The sequence below is a fragment of the Gymnogyps californianus genome, chromosome 2, assembly GCF_018139145.2.
Source record: "Gymnogyps californianus isolate 813 chromosome 2, ASM1813914v2, whole genome shotgun sequence".
NCBI lineage: Eukaryota > Metazoa > Chordata > Aves > Accipitriformes > Cathartidae > Gymnogyps > Gymnogyps californianus.
The window spans coordinates 1,489,060-1,511,736 of NC_059472.1; the positions used below are offsets into that span (position 1 = coordinate 1,489,060).

General features: G+C 51.9%; 2 protein-coding genes across 2 annotated transcripts; both read left to right on the forward strand.

Moving 5' to 3' along the window:
- The first annotated feature begins 342 nt into the window (after window positions 1-342).
- On the forward strand, window positions 343-7,242 carry LOC127013838 (cyclic nucleotide-gated cation channel beta-1-like). Its single transcript, XM_050892878.1, has 9 exons — window positions 343-365; window positions 1,543-1,650; window positions 1,922-2,021; window positions 2,145-2,221; window positions 2,446-2,539; window positions 4,271-4,329; window positions 6,507-6,579; window positions 6,731-7,028; window positions 7,130-7,242. Exons 2-9 carry the CDS (start codon window positions 1,574-1,576, stop codon window positions 7,240-7,242), a joined length of 891 nt encoding a protein of 296 aa, XP_050748835.1. The 5' UTR covers window positions 343-365; window positions 1,543-1,573.
- Window positions 7,228-21,728, forward strand: TOP1MT (DNA topoisomerase I mitochondrial). Its single transcript, XM_050891071.1, has 14 exons — window positions 7,228-7,629; window positions 9,964-10,079; window positions 12,293-12,414; window positions 13,203-13,325; window positions 13,858-14,045; window positions 14,798-14,942; window positions 15,815-15,958; window positions 16,484-16,669; window positions 17,300-17,368; window positions 18,450-18,564; window positions 19,048-19,175; window positions 19,925-20,019; window positions 20,970-21,119; window positions 21,541-21,728. Exons 1-14 carry the CDS (start codon window positions 7,460-7,462, stop codon window positions 21,641-21,643), a joined length of 1,854 nt encoding a protein of 617 aa, XP_050747028.1. The 5' UTR covers window positions 7,228-7,459; the 3' UTR covers window positions 21,644-21,728.
- Window positions 21,729-22,677: the final 949 nt, after the last annotated feature.

Below are 22,677 nucleotides of genomic sequence, written 5' to 3' on the forward strand. Positions count from 1 at the left end.
TTTTTTTTGCCCCCCCCCCCCCCAACTCAGCATTTTTGGGGGAAAGCTCGTGTTCCTTCACGCTGTGCGAAGTCCCCGCGGCCCCTTTGCACCAGCCCCCTTTCCCAGCAGCGCCGCTTGCACCGGGTTGAGGATGGTTGTAGACCGTTTTGAGGCTCAGCTGCGATGAGGTGCTTGATGGCAACGTGGGCAGGTGAAAGCGATAGACTCGCCTGCATGAATAGGGCTGGAGAGGGGTGGGATGGGTGAATGCTTCAGGATGAGGGTTGTGGGCTGTAGCGTGCAGCACCTTGCAGGATCTGGCCTCTGCACCCAGTGCCTGGGCTCAAAGACCTCTCCAAATCCAACCCTGGGGGCTCCGATGGGTAAGAGGCAGCTGAGAAAGGCTGGATTTTGGGACTAATTTAATCATCTAATTGTAGGGGGGATATTTCCTGGAAGGGAGGTGTTCCTATGCTGTTTTTAAAGCAATGTGTTTGGTCCCACCCATCCTCCACCTGAGCCGTGCAAAGCATTTTCCCCCTAGCAGCTCTCCTTGCCGAGGAGATGCTGGCTAGGGGTTCTCCTCAAATTCAGCTTTTGGGCTAAAACTTCATTTCCCAGGGTGCAGCTTGGGCTGGGAGCCTCCAATCAGGGCTGAGGGAGTCTTTAAACAAGCTGCCTGCAGAGGGGCATTGCCCTTAGGGAGGCAGCTGGGCAAAGAGTGAGGTCTTCTCCGGTCTGGGTGGCTTTGAGGGAGGCTCATCGCCTTGTGCTGAGCGAGCGTGGTCCCCCCGGCAGCTGTAAGTGCTCACGGCTCGGCCAAGGCTGGTAAAATATGGAGGTTTTCAATGTGTTTTCTACGCCTTGAAAAGTTTGCAGGATATCTCATGGTGCTTTTGTAGCTTGTCTTCTCTCCTTGAAAAATTCCCTTTTTTTCCTCAGTGGTGAAGGTCCTTCGTGGATGGGGACCACCTTGGTGTTGTTTCAATTTGATCTTTATTTCTTGCATTCTCTGAGGCCTTGAGTTTCCAGGGGGAGCAAGTGGTTTGGGGGGGGTCTGGCTGCTCCAGCCATGAGGAGGAGAGGTGATAGCTGGGTGATGGCAGCCCAGTTGCCTGCTTCAGTGGGGGGAGTCAATATCTCAATTTTGCTCTTGTTTCTTTGTTGTGTTTTATTATTTTCCGTTGTTGTGGCTCTCTGGGTGTAATTAGGGCCTGGATAATACTTGCTGCATACCCTGGGCTGTTCTGAGGGTGCAAATCCACCCCAGCACACAACCCCCATCTACCTACCTGGAGCTGTGAATTCCTATACTATTTGTGGGGGCTTTCCTTTTATTTTAGCAGCAAGTTTATTTTTGCTATCTCCAGCAGCAGCTCAGGGACTGAGCTCAAGGCTTTTCCATTTGATGTTCTACTTGGGTCCTTGTTAAAACTGAGCTTAACCCTGTGGGTAGCTGCAGACTTGAGGGTTGAGCTGTGGAGCGAGCATCTGCTGGGGTTTCCTCTGAGAGCAAAAGTGGGGTGCTACTGGCCGTATACCATCTCCGTCTCATTGCAGTGGCCATCCTCGGGGATGCTGCCTTAACCCCATGTCACATCTCGAAGAGCTGGTGGGTCACGGAGCCATGGGAGTCTCAAGGGCCAGAGGGAAGAACAGCAGCAGCAGGTGGGTACCATAGGGCATGGCAGGGGATTTTTGGGGGCCTCCAGCATTATGTTACCACACTTGCTGCGGCTGGCTCTGTTAGGCAGCTCAGCCCTAAAACAGTCAGCAGGGAAATCCCTCCAAATTTCCTTTTGGGAGCGCTTTTTTGGTGCTGCTGGACATAAGGGTTAGGCGGTGTGGCATCACGCCATGACCTGTTTCCACCACCAAGGGGTTTGCTGCAGGCTTTGCCTGCTTGGCCTCGGCGGGACAAATTTGTTCTTGTCCCCAGGAAGCAAAAGAGCGAGTCGGGGAAGGGGCAGGAGGTGCCAAAGCCACCCAGGGGAAAGGCTGTGAAGCAGGAGCCGGAGGAAACACCATGCATGGTGCAGGTACCAGCTAGCCCTCTCCATGCCTGAGCGTTGGGGTGACCCTTGTGACTGTTCCCAATGTTTTGTGGGCATCAAACCCACAAAATTTCCTTCTCTCTTACACTGCTCTGTCCTGATGTGCAGCCCCCTGCGGTAAAAGGGAAGAAGAAGAAATCACCACAGGTCGAGGAGAAGCCGCTGCAGGAAAATATCATCAGCAGGTAACTCCGTGGCTGGATGAGGGGCTGATGGTGGCAGCCAGGGAGGAGATGGCATCAGTGGGGCTTTGCCACCCCCATGCTGGAGTTCCCCATCTGGATTCACCCCAGAGTCATGCATGGGAGCGCCGTGTCCAACTCTGCTCTCCTTGGGCTGCTTTGATTATCAAAAAGGCTTTTTAATTGGGAAAAACTTGTGTTCCTTCTCTGTCTCCTTTTTGGCCAAGAAGCTCTCTAAAGCAAGAGGCTGCAGAAGGGAAAGGTCTCAGCTCGAGCCTGCGGGATGGGATCCAAGCAGAGGAGGGAGCCGCATCTGGGTCGGTACGTGGTGGTCTCTGCGCCGAAGGATTAAGGAACACTCATGTGGTTTGCTCTCAAGGGAGCTGTGAGGATGGTGTCCTACAACTGGTGGTTGTGTGCAAGCCCCTAAAAGGGAGCCTTTCAGCATCTTGAATTAAATTAAAGCGTAATTTGCCTGAAGCTCAGATGCATGTGGCCTTGGGGTTGAATCAGTCACATTTTGGTGTTGGACCAAGAGCATGAACTGGCACTGATGGGGAGCACCAGGCCATGGGTGACTCCATCATGTCCCAGGCACGAGACTGGGATTGGTCTCATCCTGACAGCATCCCTTTCTGAGGCATTTGGTCTTCACTGCTGTTCTTGGGATGATGCTGGAGAGCACAGATCCTGGCTAATTCCCCCTGCATTTTGCTTTGCCCACGTTAACATATTGCACTTGTCCTCTTGGTGTGTAAAACCAGCAGAGATGCTTTTTCCCCTCCTCACGATGAGTCTCCATCCCTCTTGCAAACAGTGTCTGAAACGTCAGCAAACTCTCCTGGATGGATGCGCTCAGAGCTGCAGCCTTGAAACCCCCCGAGGGTGCCTGCGGTCGGTGTCCTGGTGTTGCCAGTGTTCCCGCTGCAAGTGCCAGGCACTTGCATGCAGGAATTTTTTGGAAGATCGTGGCTGTCTGCTCTTGAATTTACCAACCTGATTTCTGACAGGGGCTGAAGGATTGTGAATACGAGAGCAGGCGTATTCCCAGGGAACGAAAGTGTATATTGCCATAACCAACCTATAATTAACTCAGTTCCCCCCCCTCCCCCCCCCCCCCCCCCTTAATGAGTTAACCCAGCAGCTTCTCAGCAGCAGCTTTCAAGAAAAATCCTGGTGTGGTTTTGGCCTCCCTTGAAAGCCTTCGAAAGAGAAGCTTGGGGAAGTCAGAATTTATAACGAGAGCCTTGATGCTTGGCAAGCATTGGGTGAAGCTGGGATGAGTTTCAGGGCACTGCGTGGTTAGACGTGGCCTTGCAGGGCCAGGAGTGGAAGAACCTGGTTTCAGCTTTGAAAACAAGCATGCAAGCAGTGTGATAATATTTCTGGTGGCCACCATGGGTCAGCTTTTAGGGCTCAGTCTTCTCTGAACTTGTTTTCTTCTAGGTCCTGTCCCTGCTTTCCTTACGCTTTGCTTTTTCTTTCTCCTTGCCCTTCTCTTACTTGCTCTCTGTTCACCCTTGTCGTATTTCCCACTCTGTGGCTTTGCCCCTCACCTCTCTTTTTTTTTTCCCCCCTTGCCATCAGCTACAAGGGTCATTTAATCTTCTAAGGACCAAGCTGGCGTGGATGCACATAAGCTGTTGTTTGACACATCTTTGTTTTGGAGCCCTCCCATCCCTTCTACTGTTCTGGACCGGTGTCCCTCATAGCAGCAACACATCTAATGAGCATGATGGTTGAGGAGGGGTGATCATTTTCATGTATTTGCTCTAGAAAATACCTTTTCAGTGTCGTCGGAAGCAAGACAGGGATTTCCTAACCCCATAGAACCTCAAAGTTCTCCTCATGGTTGGAAAAGCTTGCTGTTTTGGGCTCCTGGTTTCTAGCCAAGGTGGCTGAGGAAGGGCAAGGCGACGTCAATGGGACGTGGGTGCTGTGGCCTGGCTGGCTGCCATTGCAGGGGCTGGGTGATTGCTTGGGGGTGATGCTGCTGTTGGGGTATCTACGCTAGCTAACCTCTCCCAGATCAACACTGTTACTATCTTTCAGGAGGAGACCAGATCAATCCTCCACCAAGGGTCATCAGTGGAGCTGAAAGACTCTTCAGGGTAAGCTGGGCTACTTTCTGAATGCTTTTTGCCCAGAGAACTGGAAATTTGTCCTTTCTCTTCTTGCTGTGGGGTTGCACAGCCCTGGTTTTCCCTCCTGTGGTACTGAGACCACCCTGCTGCTGATGCCTTCACTGGGCAGCTTGGCCATATCCTGGTACCTTCAGTGACCTTAAAGCTTGCCAAAAACATCACAAGTGGAATTTGAGGCCCCATCCTGGGATTTGAGGGTGGAGAGGGAGGCTCCTGGCCCCATCCAACCTCCCCAAGGATGCTCGAGTCAGCAGGGCGCGATCGCTCAGTTGCACATACCTACATAAATACAGAGGTAGGCGGTGGGGAAATGCTAGTGGGGACAACCAGCCTCGCAAAGCCTGGGAAAAGGGTGTTTCTTTCTCTTGCCCCATGCTAGATCTGGGCAGAGATAGGAAGCTGAATTCATAAAGCTGTCCCTTAGCAGGCTAATCCTCTCCGTGTCTTAGAGGCAGGGGCTTTCATGTCCAGTGAGAGGCCTCTAATAAGACCTTCTGGGGAAGGAGCTGATCCCAAAAGGTGGCAGGACTTTGCCTTGTGAGTCATGAATCTGCTGGTGCTCGGCTGCTAATGAGATTGGAGGGGCTGAGCGTGTTTTGCCGGGCCGTTTGCCCTAATGAGTTTAGTGGAGATTGTGTAATGTGTGCTCCGGCTGCCTGGAAAAAACATCTGGCCCTTGTTTTTTTGGGAACTTGCTGTCTCCATCCCAGACAGACTCAAAGGCTTTCCTGAGCCCTGTGTTGTTCTGGTGTCCCCCAGCCTGGTAATTTAGGATCGGCCTAAATGAACTCTTAGAAATGGGCCAAAAATCTCCCTTTCCCTTGCAGAAACCATGTCTGCGGGATGTTTTGGCTAAAAGCAGAAATCGTGGCTCTGCTCTCTTTGTGCTCACCTGGATGTGCAGGAGAGACATCACCACCCTCCTTGGATGGAGAAACCTAGTTTCCCAGCTCCTTCCTGGGTGGCACTGGGGCAGCTGGCTGTGCTTCCAAACTGGCCATACTAGGGGGTGCCAGGAGTGGGGAAAGGCAGGCAATGGGTCTGTCTCATGGGCTGGCACATAGGGCCTGAGCTCAGCTTCAAGCTTGCCTAGCATGGACTGGAGGAATGGGGCTTTGGTTGCTTTTTACCTGCTGCCCTGGATAAGTTGGGTTGTTTGTTTTGTTTTTTTTTTTTGTGGTGGTGCTGATCACAAGCTGGGGATTTGATGCTCTGCAGCATGGCGGGCATCTCGCTCGGTTGGGAGGTGGCAATGACCCAGCAGGGACAGCCCCAAGTTTCCCTGTGGGCAAGGGGACACCATCACCTCAACCCTGTGGAGATGTAGGCTCAACCTACAAGCTGTAAACTTGGTTTAGGCTGTGCTTGCTACTCCCTCGTTCATCTCTTGCTTTGCTTTTTTGGACCATGAGCAACTCAAAGATGAGGTTCCCAACTCCTTGCCTGGCTTGGAGAAGCCTTGGGAGAAAGTATTTTTAGTTGGCAGGTTGGTGCTTTATAATGTTTGCAAGTCTCCCAGAAGTCCCCAAAATTCACCTGACCTCTCTGCTGACCAGGGAATCATTCCTGCATTCCCCCACCCGTATTGCTGATGGCGGAGGTCACGGATCTGGACACTCCTTGTCCTGCAGCTTGTTGCATTGATGAGGCTGTGTCCTTCCCTGTTGTGCCAATGCTCAGGCTGCCTTCTTGGGAGGGGAGTGGGGGGAGCCTGTCCCCACGGTCTCAGGAGATGTGTCCCATCACGAGGTCTCCTCCTCCCGTGTGTCCACGATGCTCAGCCTGATGCCATCTCTGTCCTGCTTTCTGTTGGTGCTGCCAAACCTTGCAAACCTGTCCCCTTCTCTGGGCAGAGGTGTCTCTGGGCCCCAAGGAAATGTCCCCAGTCTTCCCCATTTGGTCTGGAGACCTTGTGGTCCTGCTCATTTGAGCTTCCTTGTCCTGTAAACTGCAACCTGGGGCCATCCTGTTCCTCCAGGGGCTGGTCACTGCTGCTTTGGGGTACCACAGCACCCAGGGTGCTGCCATGCTCGAAGGGAAACAAGGCATTGCTCCCAAGCAAGCCCTTCATTTTTGCGTGTGAGAGGTGGAGGCTGCTGCTCACCAACGTGGTGAGGAGTGGCTTTGCTTTTCTTTTCTTGTAGGTCGCAGCGCAAACCCCGGAGAGCGGGACCCACAGCAGGACGGTGGCTCTCAGCGACCAAGGCTGGAGTTGGGGTAGGAAACCCAGGGGGAACTGTCACCCCCCCCAGACCCAATCCTGCATGGGGCACATCCCTTAGCACCTCCTTCATGCACCCTGGGCTTTGGGATAGTCGCTCTCCTTTCCCAACTTCAACCTTTCTTCCCTTCTGGCTGTTTCCCACAGGTCCCAAAGCCAAGTGATGGTGTTGCTGGTGGGGCTGCATCCCTCTCTGGAGAGTCTGAGGCTTTGGAGATGGATGTGGGGCTTGCCGCTGTGAGGGAGGATGAGGAGAAGGAGCTGGACCCCCCTTTCCCACAGCAGCGAGGGGATGCCCGAGACCCAAAAAGAAAAAAAGAGAGAGAGAAGAAGCAAGAGCAAAGGAAGCAGCAGGAAAAGGGATTGCTGAGAAAAGGAGGGAAGAAGAAGGATGAATTTGAGGAAAGCCCTGGGGATGTGATGGAGGGCATCGAGGAGGAGGAGGGTGCTGATGGGGGCAGGAATCGGGCAGGGGGACGGGGCAGAGCCAAGGGAGGGAGCCGCAGCAGCAGCACCCGGGGATGGGGTGATGGGAGGGAAAAGCAGGAGAAGGGGAAAGCAGAGAAGCGCAAGAAGGTGAAAACAGAGGGGGTGGGGAAGAAGAAAATAAAGAAGGAAAAAATGTTGGAAGAGGAGCAAGAGCTGGAGAAGACAGATGAGGAGGAAGGAGAGAAGGGAGTGGGAGATGAACTGAAGGAGAGAGATGAGGTGGGAAAGGAAAGTGAAGATGGAAAAGCAATAAAGCAGGAGGAAGAGGAGGTGGATGAGAAAGGGGATGAAGGATGGGGAGAGACAAAGAGTGCAGAGATTGGTCAGGAGGAGGCAGGGAAGGGAGATGTGCCAGGGGAAGAGAAAAAGCGGAAAATCAAGGGGGAAATGAAAGAGAAGGGGAAGAAAAGCAAAGAGAAGAGTGAAGAGGAGGAGACCCCGAGGAAAACCCGGAAAAGGAAATCTAAGGAAGAAGGAGAAGAAAAGAACAACAAAAAGGCTAAAAAGGAGAAGAAAGAAGAAGAAAAGAAAGAAGAGGCAGAAAACAAGTGGAAATGGTAAGTGTCCTGTGAGCAGGTTAAAACTAAAACTCCAGTTGCATTAGTGTTAATTTCTTAGGGTAAAACTATGAAAATTCTTTTTTTTTGTTACTATTTTTTAACTGCTCTGCTGTATTTTCTTAAGCCTTGAACTCGGCACTCTTGGCAGGAGGAAGGGGGAGATAGATAACGGGAGGTTCGGAATACACAATAGTATTTGCATAATAGTTTTTTTATTCTTATAACAGTATATACAATACGTATTCCTCCTGAAATGGCTTTGCTGGTGCCCAGCCAGGGAAGGGAGATGCTCACGGCTGGTGGAAGGAAGTGATTTGCACAACCCCCTGTAACAAAACAGCTTCCAAGACAGCAGGACCCGTATCAGGGAGTTGCAGAGGGATATAAAGGGGCTGCATTTTGTTTTTTTCGCTTTTGCAGCAGGCTTTGGATAACCCAGGCAAGCTTTTTGGCAGGAGAGCATGGGGAAAGGATATATGAGTGGGGCTGATGGATGTTGTATTTTCTTTTTTTCCCGAGGTGGCAGGGAGCAGTGGCTTTAGCCACTTGGTGTCACTCTCTCCCAGAGCACCCCAATATCTGGGGCAGAGAAGGAGCGTTTAGGGTGCTGGATGCTTTGGAACCTGTTGCAAACCTGGGCTGTGGGGAGCTGCTAGGGTGTTATCCCAGACAGGGATGCCCATGGGCACCTGGACCTTTGGGACAGCTCTTGTGGGGCACAGGGTGGCATGAAAAGCAGGACGAAGCAGCTTTTTTTGCTAAGTAATGCCTTGTTTGGGGGGGGCTGGAGCCTGGCATGGAGACAAGTGGGCCGGTACGTAGCATCAGCTCGATTTGCAGCAGTTTTGCCCCGAAACACATGCAGGACTACATTTCCCATGAGGCTGCGCTGCCCTGGCATGTGGGGAGTGCCACAGCCTGGACCTTGGACACAGCGGTGGCTTGTCATGGCGATGCCTTGGGCACCACTACCACCATGCCTGGGTGGGTAGCAGGGTGCTGGGGCAGGATGCTTGGGGTGACCTGGGCATCCATCAGCCTCGCTGTCTCTGTGGGTGGTCGGTGGCATGTACCGGCGTCTCACCTCCTCGCTGTTTGGCCGCAGGATCCGTCACCCCCAGCGCACCCCCGTTTGCCTCTGGCCGGGCTCGGGGGGCTGCAGCAGGTGAGTGCGGGCGATGCTCTGCCGGGATGGGGGATCGCATGGATTTGGGAGGAGAGACGGAGCCCTTGCAGCACCCTGCGATCCACCCTTGCGGCTGCCTGTCTGAGATGCTTTCAGCCAAGTTTTCTTTAGCTTGTTGATTTTTCTTTAATATCTTTTTTTTCTCTGTGTCTTCCTGGCACAACGCACCTTTTGATACAATTGATTTATTCCACCCTGCTTCCCGTGGGGAGGAGAAAGGTCAGAAATACTTCCGGGGCGCCGCTGAGTGAGAAACACTGGGGTTTTTCTTCCCCAGCGTGAAATCTTGCTGTGTTTTCCCAGCAATCTTTGTGGGTGGTTTTTTTTTTTTTTTTCCTCCGGAGATGCTGGGGTTAAGGGGCCAGTGCCAGCCCGGCTGGCGCTGAGCTGCAGGATGCAGATCCCATGCACTGCTGTCCGCAATGCTCTTCCAGCAGACTTCTTCCTCTGCCCCGACCTGGGTTATCTCTTTTAATGTTATTCTCCTGATCTTCAGGGTGGGTGTTTTGACTATTTTTTTTACTTTTTTATTTTAAATTTTTTAAAAAATCTTCATTTCACAGCTAAGGCTTGCAGTGACTTTTAAATCCTGTTTGCTTTGGAGGGGGGAGAGGTGCATTAAGATCTTCTTTGCATTAAGATCATAGGTATAAGTAGTGATGAATGTTGTGTGTTACCAGTCTCTGGCATGTGCGCATGAACCTCTGAATCTCTTTTTTTCTCTTTTTGGGTGCTCTTTAAAAAAAAAAAAAGAGGCAGTGAGGGCTGGGGAGGGAAGGGAGGGTACATTTTAATGCTTGCAGCCCCTTCTGTGCAAACTGAGCAGCCTTCGTGGCTCAGCAGTGGGGTCTCTCTGCCTGTGCCCATGAGTTTGGTTGACTGATCCATCCCTTCACTCTCCCACTGCATCCCTCCATGTCACCGCACCAAGCGTGTCCCCTTCCTCAAGACACCTTTCCCTGGGTTGCATTGCAGTCTTCCTCGTCTGAAAGAACGGGGGAACTGAGGCAGTAGCAGAGACGACAGGACTTCACCTGGGTTTTGTGGCAGCCATCACTGCTCACAGAGCATCTTCCCAGGGTGACCTTCGGAGAAGGTCCCAGACCCCAGGGTTGGGATGCTCTCACGGGTCCCTCTTTTCCCAGGTGGGAAGAAGAGAAGAAAGAAGATGGGGTAAAGTGGACCCAGCTGGAGCACCGAGGACCCTACTTCGCCCCCCTCTACGAGCCGCTGCCTGATGATGTGCAGTTTTATTATGATGGTACGTCCGCCTTGCGATGGGACCTGAGGCATGTGGAGTTGTCCTCTGCCTGGCTGAAGGGCTGGTATCTTCTCTTGTATGGGGGAGGAAGTATTGCAGACCACAAATTATTAAAGGGCCTAAATATCCCGTTGGATAAAGCCTGAACCCTGGGTTAAAGCCGGAGGGTTTTGCACGTGGTAAGAGTTATGGGGTTATTGAGGAGCTAATGAGCCCCTGACGGCTGCAGGGTGCTTCATGCATCCCCTCCCATGCGGAGCACCCTGAGCAGGGTGAGGGCTGCTGTGTGGCTGCCTGCAGCTGGTTTTAGGGTGCTGTAATGCAACCGTGTGTGGATCTGGGACTTGCACCTCTGCTCACAGCCTCTCCCGGGTGCAGGACATGCAGTGGTGGGGCTGGACCTGAAGTTTCTCGAGGGGAAGCAATGCATCTTGATGCTGTTGCCTGAAGTCCTTGTGTACTTCTTGTGAAGATGGACTGGAGGGGAAAAGAAAGAACAATTTTTTTTTCTCATTAAGATGCCTTTTGGGTTTGAGCTTTAAGTCAGCTCATGCATGGTTTCCCCGCAAGCTGGGAAAATGTGATTATTTTTTTTTTTTTTTTTTTTTTTTTTTTGCTTTTGAGAGATGCAGTTTGCCTGTCCCATGGCCTCAGTGACTGACACATCACTTGCCCTCCAAGACATTGCAGGGTTTGGCTGGGCTGCTCTGAGCTCCTGATCACGGCTCCCAATGTTGTCCCCAGGGCCACCACGCATTGCCTTACAGCAACTCAGTGCATCAGTGAAGGGGCTGAGAGATTGGCAGGACAGATCCTGGTCTCTGCTCTCCTGCCTGGTTTCCCACCATGCCTGCTGAGCTGTCTTATCCTCCCTGCTCTTGGCTCCATCCCTGAACTATTTTCTTGAGAGATCAAGGGAAGGGAGGCAAGGAGGACCTTAGGACTTGACCAAGGGATGCTGGAGATGGGAGGGGACTGCAGTTGCATGGGGTCTTGGTTCTCCTCAGTCCCGTCACTGGGTGGACTGCCTTGTGGGGTTTTTACAGGAGGAGAAAAACGGCCAGTTTAGGGAAATGAGGTGTCTGGCAACGCTGTCACCAGAGGGCACTGCTGGGACATCGATGGGGCTGTCGGAGACTTTTATTTTGGATCTATGAGGAAGAGCCCTGGCAGCTGTATGTAGTCCTGCATAGGGTTTGGACCTTCTCTGTGGCCTCTGAGCTGTTGGAGACCCATCTTTGTTGCGTGCATTTGGGCTGATGGCTTTGGCCTGGGATCTTGGGTGACATTGGCTCATTTGCTGAAAGGTGTCACCGTTCCTGGATGAAAACATGTTTGTGCCCAGGCAACAGCCCCGAGTAGGGAGGGACCGTGGCTGAGCCGGTGTGTGTAGGTTGTCATGGGGCTGCTGTAAGGCTGTGACCCACCATACCCTGCAGTTCGGGTGGAGGTCAGGAACCCCAAAAACCAGAGTGTCTGGTGCAGGTAGGATTGAACTGTCCCCTGGAGCTCTGCAGGGTGCTTTTCCTGCAGCTTCCCTAGAAAAGCTATTTCAAAGTATTGGTTTCCTAGGAAGAGCCATGATGTTCCTTGGATTCACTAGGCTTCATTGCTCTAGCCAAAGAGCTCAGGAGAGGACGGTGGCTTTGCCACCTCCAAGAAATTATCTGAGATCCACTGGACAACCATGAGAGGCTCATGCATCTGTATCTGTTGCACAAATCTCAGCTTTGAGCTTCCTGTGATTGCTCCATCTGCGTGGGAAAGTATTGGAGATGAAACCTCTCCAAGTGGGATCCTGGCTGTTCAGCGTGGTCCTGGAAGTGATCATGGTCAGAAAGCAAATCTTTCTGTGTTGTCCTGTGGAGCCATTAGTTTGGGACTCATCATGGCATGGTGGCTGCTGAAAGCCCTGTGGCTCGTGACCTAAACGTAAATCAGGATTTCTGCTCTCCTGGAAAAGAAGATGAAGCGTGTGATTGCAGATGGGCTGCAGCAGCATCCCGCTGTGCCAAGTGCTCTGGGTATTGATCCACAGACGAGGCTGTGCCTGGTGCGGGGGGGGGGGGGGCTGAAGCCTTGCCGGTGTCTGTTCTCACCCCTTGTCCCTGTTTTGGCACTGTGTTGAGCGTGGGGACTTGCCAATCAACTGCCTGGTGCTGCAGGGTTGGGCTGTTCTCATAACTGATGCTAAAGGTCCTCTTCCTTCCTAGGCAAACCCTTGAAGCTGAGCCTGGCCACGGAGGAAATTGCCACCTTCTATGCCAAAATGCTCGATCATGAATACACGACCAAGGAGATCTTCCAGAACAACTTCTTCAATGACTGGAGGAAGGTACCTTCCCTGTGAGGGCTTCCTTGTCCTCTGCATTAAACACTCAGCATTAAACTTGTCATCCCCAGGCAGACCCAAGGCTGCAGTGTGAGATGGAGGGGATGAGGGTTTTTTTGTGGCTTGGTTCTTTTTTTATAATCATATACTTATGAGATTCTAAATTATATGATTTATTTCCTTGCTTCTTGTGGGTTTGGGCTGGGGCTTGCTGTCTGCAGCATCCTTGAGGGCTTCACGTTGGCACTTGTGCTCCCTCTGAGTTTCAGTGATGCTACCTAAGAAAGCAGGTGCTGGGTCTTGCAAACAGCTTTCACGAACGGTTTGAGGCATGTGTCCCGCTGAAGGATTAACCTCATGGTCCCACAGCACCACAGCTCAGTCCCCAAATAAAAGCAAGACCCCTGGTAGGGCAAGTTTTCATGCCCCCAAATACCTTTGGTGCTGCTTCTGCAGTCCCCGCAGGCTGCTTGCAGTCATGCTTGGGGACCGCTTGTTTCCACAGCAGAGGTTAGAGGTTGCTCCAGTCCAGAGCTGGCTGCGTTTTTGCTTCTTTATGGGTGCAGGTTCAGGTGTCCAGAGGCAGCCTGGCCTCCTGCCGTGGCAGCTTTGTCTGCCCTTGGATGGATGTGGCTAAGATAGCTGGGGTGGCTGCTTCCTTCTGATTTTTCTGAAGAACTGGCGTGTGGGTCTCTATTTCCTTGTCTGTGAAGGAGAGGCATAGGCAGCAGCTCTGTGCAGAGTCGGTTTTGCCTCCTGGCTTTACCCAGTCCCTCTCGCCTCTTGCTCAGGAGATGACCTCAAAGGAGCAGAAGATAATCAAAGACCTGGACAAGTGTGACTTCAGGGAGATCCACAAGTACTTCGTGGACAAAAGCGAGGCACGGAAAGCACTCTCCAAAGAGGAGAAGCAGGTAAGGACAGTTTCATATGACATCTGGGACTGGCTGATATGTTTTGGGACCAGCTTGGGGTATTTTGGCTCCTGCTTGTCTCCTTTCCTGGTGTTATGCCCTGACCTGGGACCTCTTTGGCCTTCGGACCAGCTCTGTCTCCACGACCATCACACCCCTCTTCATTAAGTTTATCTGCAGATGCTGCATGTTTCATGGCTTTGCAGGGTACCAGTCACCCTCGGACCGTGGTTTGGGGTCCTGCGCTGTTCCAGAGGATGGTGGACCTTGCTAAGGGGCTGGTGGCACACAGGCTTGTTCCATCAGCATATCATGCTGGGACAGCATCACTGTGAGGGTTTGCAAAGTGGGTGGAGATGAGCCATTTGTTGGGAGAGGACTTGGACCCATGCTCACCTCTTCCTCCGACCCTTTGAGCTCTGCCTTTCCAGCCTTGCTTTCTCTGGGGAAAGGAGGGTAGCGATAAGCAGGCATGAGTCATGGGGTTTTGGTTTCATCCTGTGGGATCATGATGGCATGGCGCTCATTTCAGAAACTGAAGGAGGAGGCAGATAAGATCCAGGAGGAGTATGGGTACTGCATGCTCGATGGGCACCGGGAGAAGATAGGCAACTTCAAAACCGAGCCGCCGGGGCTTTTCCGTGGCCGTGGTGACCACCCCAAAATGGGCATGCTGAAGAAGAGGATCATGCCAGAAGATGTTGTCATCAACTGCGGCAAGTGAGTTGCCATGGGAAGAGCTGAGCTCGTGGGGCTGCTTTTGGGACTGGGGTAAACGGCACACCTCCTCTGCCCAGAGCTGCCGCAGGGTTTTGCTATCTCCTACAATCACAGCTTTGCACACCCTGAGGCTTGAACTTGCTGGAGGCCTTCTGTCACCTCCAGATGTCTGCTTTGCAGTTAGGTGTGGCTTTTACTTTCTCTGTGGATATACAGTGGCCAGGAAGCTGGTCAGCAGCTCCCGTCTCTCTCACTGGTGCCCGCGCTGTTCACCCGACATCGACTGCAAACACTGCAGTGCTCCTATGGCCTCTTTGAAGAAGGGAGAACTCTGTACTCCCTTCTCCTGGGCTCCTCTTCCAAACGAGCCATTCCTCCTCATTTTATGGGTCCCTCGTGCTGGCTGGAAGCATCAGGATACTCACTGGAGGGAGGAAAAGCAGTGACTGGGTTAAGAGTGTTTGCCCTCTAAGTTACGTGAGTTGGATTGGTCTTAAACCACCCATATGAAGACTTTGTGGCCTTGATTCAAAACACTCCCCACCAGCCCAGCAAGTTCTCCTGTTGTCCCTAGTATCCAAACGATAAAGACCTGATGATGTTGTGGAGCAATTTTGGGCAGGCTGTATGTTTTCTGTAAGTAATGCTGCAATGTGTTGACCATCCTTGGCTCACTGTGAAGAAGCAGTTGAGCTGACGACCTGTTTCTTCTCCTTCATGGTCCGAGGGCTGTAACCCTGCTCTGCCCGCAGGGACTCCAAGATCCCCGAGCCGCCAGAAGGGCACAAGTGGAAGGAGGTGCGCTTTGACAACACAGTTACCTGGCTGGCCTCGTGGACGGAAAACATCCAGAACACTTTGAAGTACATCATGCTGAACCCTAGCTCCAAGCTGAAGGTTGGAGTGATGCTGCTGTTCAGGCAGAGCTGTTGCTGGTTGGGCCACCGGCTTTTTGCCAGGTGGAACGATCAGAGGAAAGCAGAGATGTGGCATGTCAACAAAAATGTACTTCCCTCCCCCTGAAAAAGGGGGTAAACTAAATTAATTGGGATGCCATTGGGTGGTGAGGGGGAAAGGACTGAGATGATTGCTAAGCATCAAGCCTATTCCAGGGGATGGATTGCTACTGGCAGAGCCATCCCTCTGCCGTGCTGCTCAAGTGTGTCCAGGGAAGGTTGCTGAAAGCCAGGCAGGGCCCGAGAGTGTCCACAGGGACCAGAGTGTATGGGGTTGCATTCATTTATGCCAGTAAACTGAGGGTAGGGGGAGGTGGGATCACCATCTGTAGTGCCATGGCAGGGAGGGAGTGAACGCTGTGGGGAGGGAAAGGTGACTTAAAGCTACTTCCAGTCCTCAGAGCAAATAAGGACACTGCGTGCAAGTTGGGCACAAGTGAGCAAGCGCATTGTGTCAGTGCACATTGGCGATGTCCAACGTGGACTGACACAATGCCGTGGCCATGCAGTACTTGACCACTTGGCTCCTCACTTGCTGCGTGCTGGCTGCTAGCTGATGGAGGACACCTCCAGACTATGAGCAGCTCAGACTTGGCTGGGATCCCAGGTCCAGCACAGCCGGCTGAGGGCACAGAAACCCTAGATGAGCTGTTTCTGCTCCGATTTCTCCACTTCATGGATTTTTCTCAAGGGAAAAAAAATGGGATTTGAGCAGTATTTAGATGCTGGAGGTGTTCCCACAACAGGGTTTGACTGGTAGGGGTGGAAGGAAGACGGGACATTGGGTGAAAATGTCTCTGCCTCTCTTTCCAGGGGGAGAAGGACTGGCAGAAATATGAGGTAGCCCGGCGCTTAAAGGATGTTGTCCACAAAATCCGTGCTCAGTACCAAGCCGACTGGAAGTCCAAGGAGATGAAGAAGCGGCAAAGAGCAGTGGCCCTCTACTTCATTGATAAGGTATCTGCGGCCTCACCCTGGCCCTCAGGTCCCCCCATCCCTGTTGAGGCTGGGATTTAGCTTACCTGATCCACCCCGCCCTGGAGTTTTTTTTTTTGGTGTCTGCTGGTTGTACTAGCCAGGGTTGCTCCTCATGAGGCATCTGGCAATGATCATGGAGGATGGCGACTCCTACTATCTGCTGATGCTTGTGTGAGGATGCAGTTGTGTGGCAGTGCAGGAGCTGTACTGTCCTTCCTGGACTTACCTGCACGTGTGTCTCTGATGGCAAAGGCCCCACTGGAGAGCTGGATAACTTTACTCTGGGGGGGATATTTTAGGGTTTCTTAGAGCAGTGAAATAACCTCCTACTGGAGGCAGTCACTGCTTGGTTTCCACCAGGGTCCCAGCAGCCATTCAGTGAGGCACTTCCCTCAGAAAGCTTTCTTTTTTCTCCCCCCACCCCTGGTGTCCACATCCACTTTAATAACCTTGGAAAGGAGAATTGAGGTGGGCTGGGCTGGATGACTCGTTGTCTCCTTCCAGCTGGCCCTGCGAGCCGGCAATGAGAAGGAGGAAGGGGAGACTGCGGACACGGTTGGTTGCTGCTCCCTGCGCGTGGAGCACATCAAACTGCACCCCAAGCTGGATGGGCAGGAGCACGTGGTGGAGTTCGACTTCCTTGGGAAAGACTCGATCCGTTACTACAACAAAGTGTCGGTGGAGAAGCTGGTGAGTGGGGCAGAAATGGAGGCAGCGGCCGGCACGGCAGTTTGGTGCAGGGTTAGCTGGGTGGCTCGGTTCACTCGGCGGTCATCAGTCCCAAGTCTGCATCTGAAACCTGTTGCGAAGATGCCTCCTGTGCTTTATCACCACGGTGGCAGCGTGCGTGTGAGATGAAACAGTGCTGGGTGACAAGGACACGCTCATGCTGACCCTGCCCTGGCGAAGGGCGAGAAACTTTGGGGTAGGGCTTTCAAGGTTGTTCTAGCCCATGAACCATGAGAGAGAAGTCCTGCCTCCTGCTGGAGCATCCTCAGTTGACTGGTGGGCATTAGGACTTGAAGTGTCCTCATTGATATCTTATTTTTTGCTTTGCCCATGGGATAGATGATTTTAATGGTGTTTGTGGGGAAACTGGAGTGCCAGGGATAGCAGAGATGGGGGGAAAACAGCCTGTGGCACCAGTGGCTTTGAGGTCCCAGTGGCAGCCCTTGAAGTTGAGGAGGTTGGTGGTGTGGTAGGTTGTATACTACAGAAGTCTGATTCAGAGTGTATCTGGATGAGGAGGCAGATGAGGGAGATGTCTGGGAGCAATTTGCTCCTTGTCCCTGACCAGGGCCATCCTTTCCTCTTCTTTAGGTGTTCAAGAACCTGCAGCTGTTCATGAAGAACAAGGACCCAGCAGATGACCTCTTTGACAGGCTCAATGTGAGTTGTCACCTCTAAGCTTTTGAAACAGCGCTGATGGCCCAGAGGAAGTAGAAGCAAACCCGTGACACCCCTGTCTAGCCTCCAGGCTCCCAGGCTGTGGTGCTGCATCAATGTCGTCCCTTACCCTGGTTTTAACTATCTCCCCTCCAGAGACACCACCGTAACTGAACACCCTGTTGGGATGCTGTAATTTTTTTTTTCCCATCTTCTTTCTGCACTGGTAGCATCTCTGCTTCTCTGAATGCAGGCTTTGCCTGCCTGCACCCACGAGTAACCTGTGTCCCTGCTAAGGAGGTGGCTTTCTGCTCCTTCCCTCCTCTAACTCATCTGCTCGGGCTTTTTTTAGCCTGGGGAGGCCTGCCCACGCACATGTTGCTCGGGGCATTGCCGGAGGTGTCAAACCTCAGCTGTTTGATGCTTTTCGCACCTTGTCGGGGCTCGGCAGAAGTGTGAGAGGCTGCCGGAGCACAGAGATGCTGGAGAGATGTGCTGCAGCCTTCCCGCCCGAGCTACTCCCCTGCAAAAACCTCCTCCCTCCTTTTCCTCAGTATGGGATATGGGGTGCTGCCACCCATGCTCCCCGTCTGCCTGCATCTCCTACAAAGCCACTTGCCCATCTTGCCTCTGAAGAGGCTACTCCTCTCTGGTTATATAGGATTTATCTGTGACAGGCTTTCTTGATACAAGTAAGGCTTCCTCCAAACCGCAGATGACTCTTCTTAGCATCTTCTGTTTCCAGTCCACCTGCAGCCCCATGTGCTCCGTAGAACAGAGATATCAGATGTGATATATGTGAGATGTGATATTGGATGCGAGATGTGTCCTTTTGGACATAGATGGGCAGAAATTGTTGACTTCCAGAGAAATTCTTTGTGGGTTTAGGTGGAATTTGTGCCAGGTTTTGGTAGATGAGGGCCTGACGCAACAAGTAGATCTGCAAGCTACAGATTTTTTTTTAATGCCTGATTTGGTTGCTTAGGCAGAAGATGATCTGAAAAGCAAGTGCTTTATTGTGCTGGCTTCTGCTTGTTTTCTTCCTTCCTTTACCCCCCACTTTGTCCTGTCTTCCTTCCTCCAGACATCCATCTTGAACAGACACCTCCAGAGTCTGATGGATGGTTTGAGTGCCAAAGTGTTCAGGACCTACAATGCCTCCATCACCCTGCAGGAGCAGCTCAAGGCACTCACTAACTGTGAGTTACTAACAGTGTTCGTGGTATCACCAGCCGCATGGTGCAGCCAATGGGCTTAGCGATGTCCAGCCGTTGCCTTGGGGTCCCTAGAACTGCCTGCCCCTCCTTGGCAGGTGATGCACCACATTGTAGGGTGGTATGTAACTTACGGGGGCATGCAGCAGGTTAGGAACCATGCTAAATGAGAAATAGTGACCCGCTCAGCGATGATCTAACTGATAACCAAGATGGGAGTATTTCTTTTTCCCTCTTCCTTGCATTGCTGGTTGGTTGCATTATTTTTGCCTGCCATGGATACACGAGTGATGAGGCACAGTATCAGATTCAGTGATGCTCAAGTGTCCTTCACCAATTTCCATGACCAGTATTGCTCTCCCCTGAGAAAGGATAGGAAAGGCAAACAACTTGCTGTTGTTCTGGTCCGTTCCCTGCCTTCCCCACCTCCCAGAAAGCAGACATAATGATGCTTCCATTTATTTCCAGCTGAAGATAATGTTGCGGGAAAGCTCCTCTCCTACAACCGAGCTAACCGAGCTGTGGCTATTCTGTGCAACCATCAGAGGTCTACACCGAAAACCTTTGAGAAGTCAATGCAAAACCTCCAGAGCAAGGTAAGACGGACCAAACTGAGTCCTCAGACCTAATATCACATCTGATCTCTTTTTGGGGGTGGATGGGGAGAGGGAGGGTGAATAACCTGATGCCTAGAGAGATCATATTGATCAAGCGTGGCAGGGAAAGAACCAGGAATAGTGGCTTTTTTAATCAGTGCAGAGACATCAGCAACCCAGGGGTTGAGAGGGATGGGGTAAGCTCAAATACTGGGTGAAGCACACTTGGCACAGAGTTGGGGTTTGGTTTTTTTTATCAGTTGATGTCTTCAAACCAAGCTGGATGCCTTTTGTGATGGCACAGTTTCGATACAGTTGGCTTGGGACCAGGGAAATTGGTTTTCCCATCTGGCTTTGCAGGAGGACCAGCTGAAATTTCATGGGTCTGCTATGGAAATACCTCAGACTACCACTTTTAATTGTCCTCAGCTTTTGTTCACACTCTACTGGGGAGCTTGGGACTTTGCAGAGGGCTCCAGCACTGTCACGAGCCAGTCAGTCTCAGGCAGTTGCACAAGATGAACAGATAAGAGCTGCAAGTGTTTCTGGCATCCGTGCTGTGAGGATCTTTTGCAAGAAGCTAAGAAAAGTTTGAGCTCCAGCAGGTGCTGGAGGGGCAAGTTGTTGGGGCTGGAGTAGGGCTGGTAAGAAACTGAGGAGTGGTGTGGCAAACGAAAGGGAAAGAGGGAGGCAGCTGAAACCTCCATGGAGGACAGGAGCACGGGCTCGCTTTGTATTCACCTTCACAGATCGATGCCAAGAAGCAACAGGTGGAGGAAGCCCAGCAAGAGCTGAAAAAAGCCGAAGATGAGTTCAAAGACACAAAAGATGCCAAAGCAGAAGCGTGAGTGACTTTTCCTTACGATCCTCTTTTGCAGAGGGCCTATGGATGGGGATGGTGTGGTCCGATACCCTACGTGCAGCTCATCGGAACTGACATGCCATTGTTGGGTACCAGGTGGCTCCTGGCCCATGGTAGCCTGGCAGATGGGTGGAGGTCTTGTGGATGGTTCCTTGCAACAGTAGGATTGCAAAGAGCTCCTTCAGGGGCTTTTTTTTTTTTGTAACAGGGCACACCTCACTGAATACTAAGACTTCAACCCGAGCTGCTGGCTTGGAGTTATCCTACAAATGCCATGGTGCAAAGGATACCTAGCTTGAGGTTGGAGCTGGGGATACACAGACTGGCCTTGAGGCATGTTTTTCTTGTGGGACACTTGAGTGGTGGATTGTGGCCTACCTGATCTCTGCAGTAGTCATTGCATGGGGTCTGTCCAAATTTGCTCCCCCCTCCCAGAGCCCAAGTGTGACTTGCTGCCCAGAGACAGGAGGAGGCTGGAGGAGAGGCAGGAGGCTTGTATCTTATGTTTTACTCTAGGGTTTCTTGTTTTCTGCTCATGCCCTGTGTTGGTGAGATGCAGAGCAGGTTGTCAGAGATGGTCGTTGCTCACGGAGCCTGGATTTGAGGGAGATGTCTTTTGCTGGATGCTGGCTTTTGTGCTTGCCCAACCTTGGTGGTAATAACATTTTTATAGAAGTGTCTCATTGGGTCAAAGTACTTGAGAAGTAGGTTAGTGCTCAATGGCATCTTTGACTCTGCCATTCCAGAGTATTTCTAGGCTCAGGCCTTATAGGACTTAAGGTGAGTGTAGAGACTACTCTGAACTGAAGCTCATTGGCTTCCCATCATGCTCCCAGGCAACAGCAGACCAGGAGAACTGCTCTGTATTTTATCTCTGCTGCTTCTTTTTCCCCTTTAACATGCTGTCTGTGTTGCTCTTCCTCTGCCCTCAGCAATGTGGAGAAGAAAAAGAAGCTGTTGAAGAGGCTGGAAGAGCAGCTGGCCAAGTTGAACGTCCAGGCCACGGATAAGGAGGAGAACAAGCAGATAGCTCTGGGCACGTCCAAGCTGAATTACCTGGACCCCAGGATTAGCATAGCTTGGTGAGTCTCGGGCATGCTATGGGGCAAATGTTCCTTTAGAGACATGCAGATCACCTAGCCCTGCCTGGGAAGAGGGATAAATACATGCCAGAGCCTTTGGGGGAAAGGAATAAACTTTGTTTCTGCCCAGAGAAACCTGCCCAAGCCCTGGAGGTGTTGGGGGAGGCCAGCAAAATCCAAAGCTAAGGCTTCCCTTGCTGCAAATAACTGATTGCAGGATGTTCCTTCTGGGTTTAGGGCAAGAAGGGGGTCACTTCATGTGTCTTTATCAGCAGCGGCACAAAGTTAATTTCTTAAGGAGCTTGCGGCTAAGGAGTTTGCATGGGTGAAAGATGCTGCACCCCGAGCGGAGAGGACCGCTGTGGTGGGAGCAAGGCGGGATGGGCAGCACATCCCCACCGCTGTCTTGTGGCCTGTACAGGTGCAAGAAGTTTGGCGTGCCCATCGAGAAGATCTACAACAAGACGCAGAGGGAGAAGTTCGCCTGGGCTATCGACATGGCCGATGAGGACTTTGAATTCTGAGACAGTGCCTTTCACGTTATGTCGTGCTCGTTTGGTGCTGTTGGAAGGCTTTTTTTTTTACATGCTGCTGCAGTCGTTGCAGGGGTGGGGCTGGGGGGTTGTCTAATGAAAGAGTTCGATACGGGTATTTTGTGCCTTTTTTTGTATACAAAAGAAAACACCCAGTTTCTAGTTGAAACAGGTATTGCTGACTTGTGACACTCATCCTGACTGCAGTGACTTTGATGTGAACTTTTAATTCCTCTTCAGAGTTGCCAAGTGCTTTGGATCTTTTCTTTCCTCCTCCGGAGTCTGGGAAGAAGATTGAATGAGAGCCTTAATTGTGCTGATAAACGAGATTAGATCTAATCCTATTTCCTTGATGTAGTGGAGCTGTGCTGCCCTTTTCAGACTCTCTGAATTGGCTTGATGGGGAAACACAAGGCACTGACAGCACCGAAACAGGCAGCTGCAGTATAAGACCTGGGCTTGGGTCAGGGATGCACTGAGAGGAAGGGAAAAATCTCAGGGTTTTACATGGCAGGGTATTTTGTGCCCTTTCACCTCCAGGAGAGGAGAAAATTGTGCAATTGCACAAACATAACCAAAATGGAAAAATGTTGTAGGAGGGAGTGAGTGTGTCATAGCAGGAGAAGGAGGGAGGGGAAGATGCTGGATTAAAAAGCAGGTTTCACATTGGAGGGATGAAATTCACCTTGGCATGAGCAAAGTGGACTTTAATCGTCCCTATGTGGTTAAACCTTGGTCTGGGAGAGGACATCTCATTTGGGGCCATACTTTCTTTCCCCTAGTTGGTTCACTTGGCTCTGGCTCAGCTCACTGTATCCATAGCAGAAACTAAACTGTCCGGCCCCAGATTTAGCCCTGGGAAAGGATGATGCTGGCTGTGGAGCTGGACCAGACTAAGGTGAGATGTGAGTGTGCTGGGGAGTGGTACCAGTCTTGCTGGAGCTGTGCCTGCGTGGGATGACTGCTTTGTCATCAGGCTGCATCCTCCCCAGCCTGCTCCCGCTGGGCACAGAGCAGACAGGGAC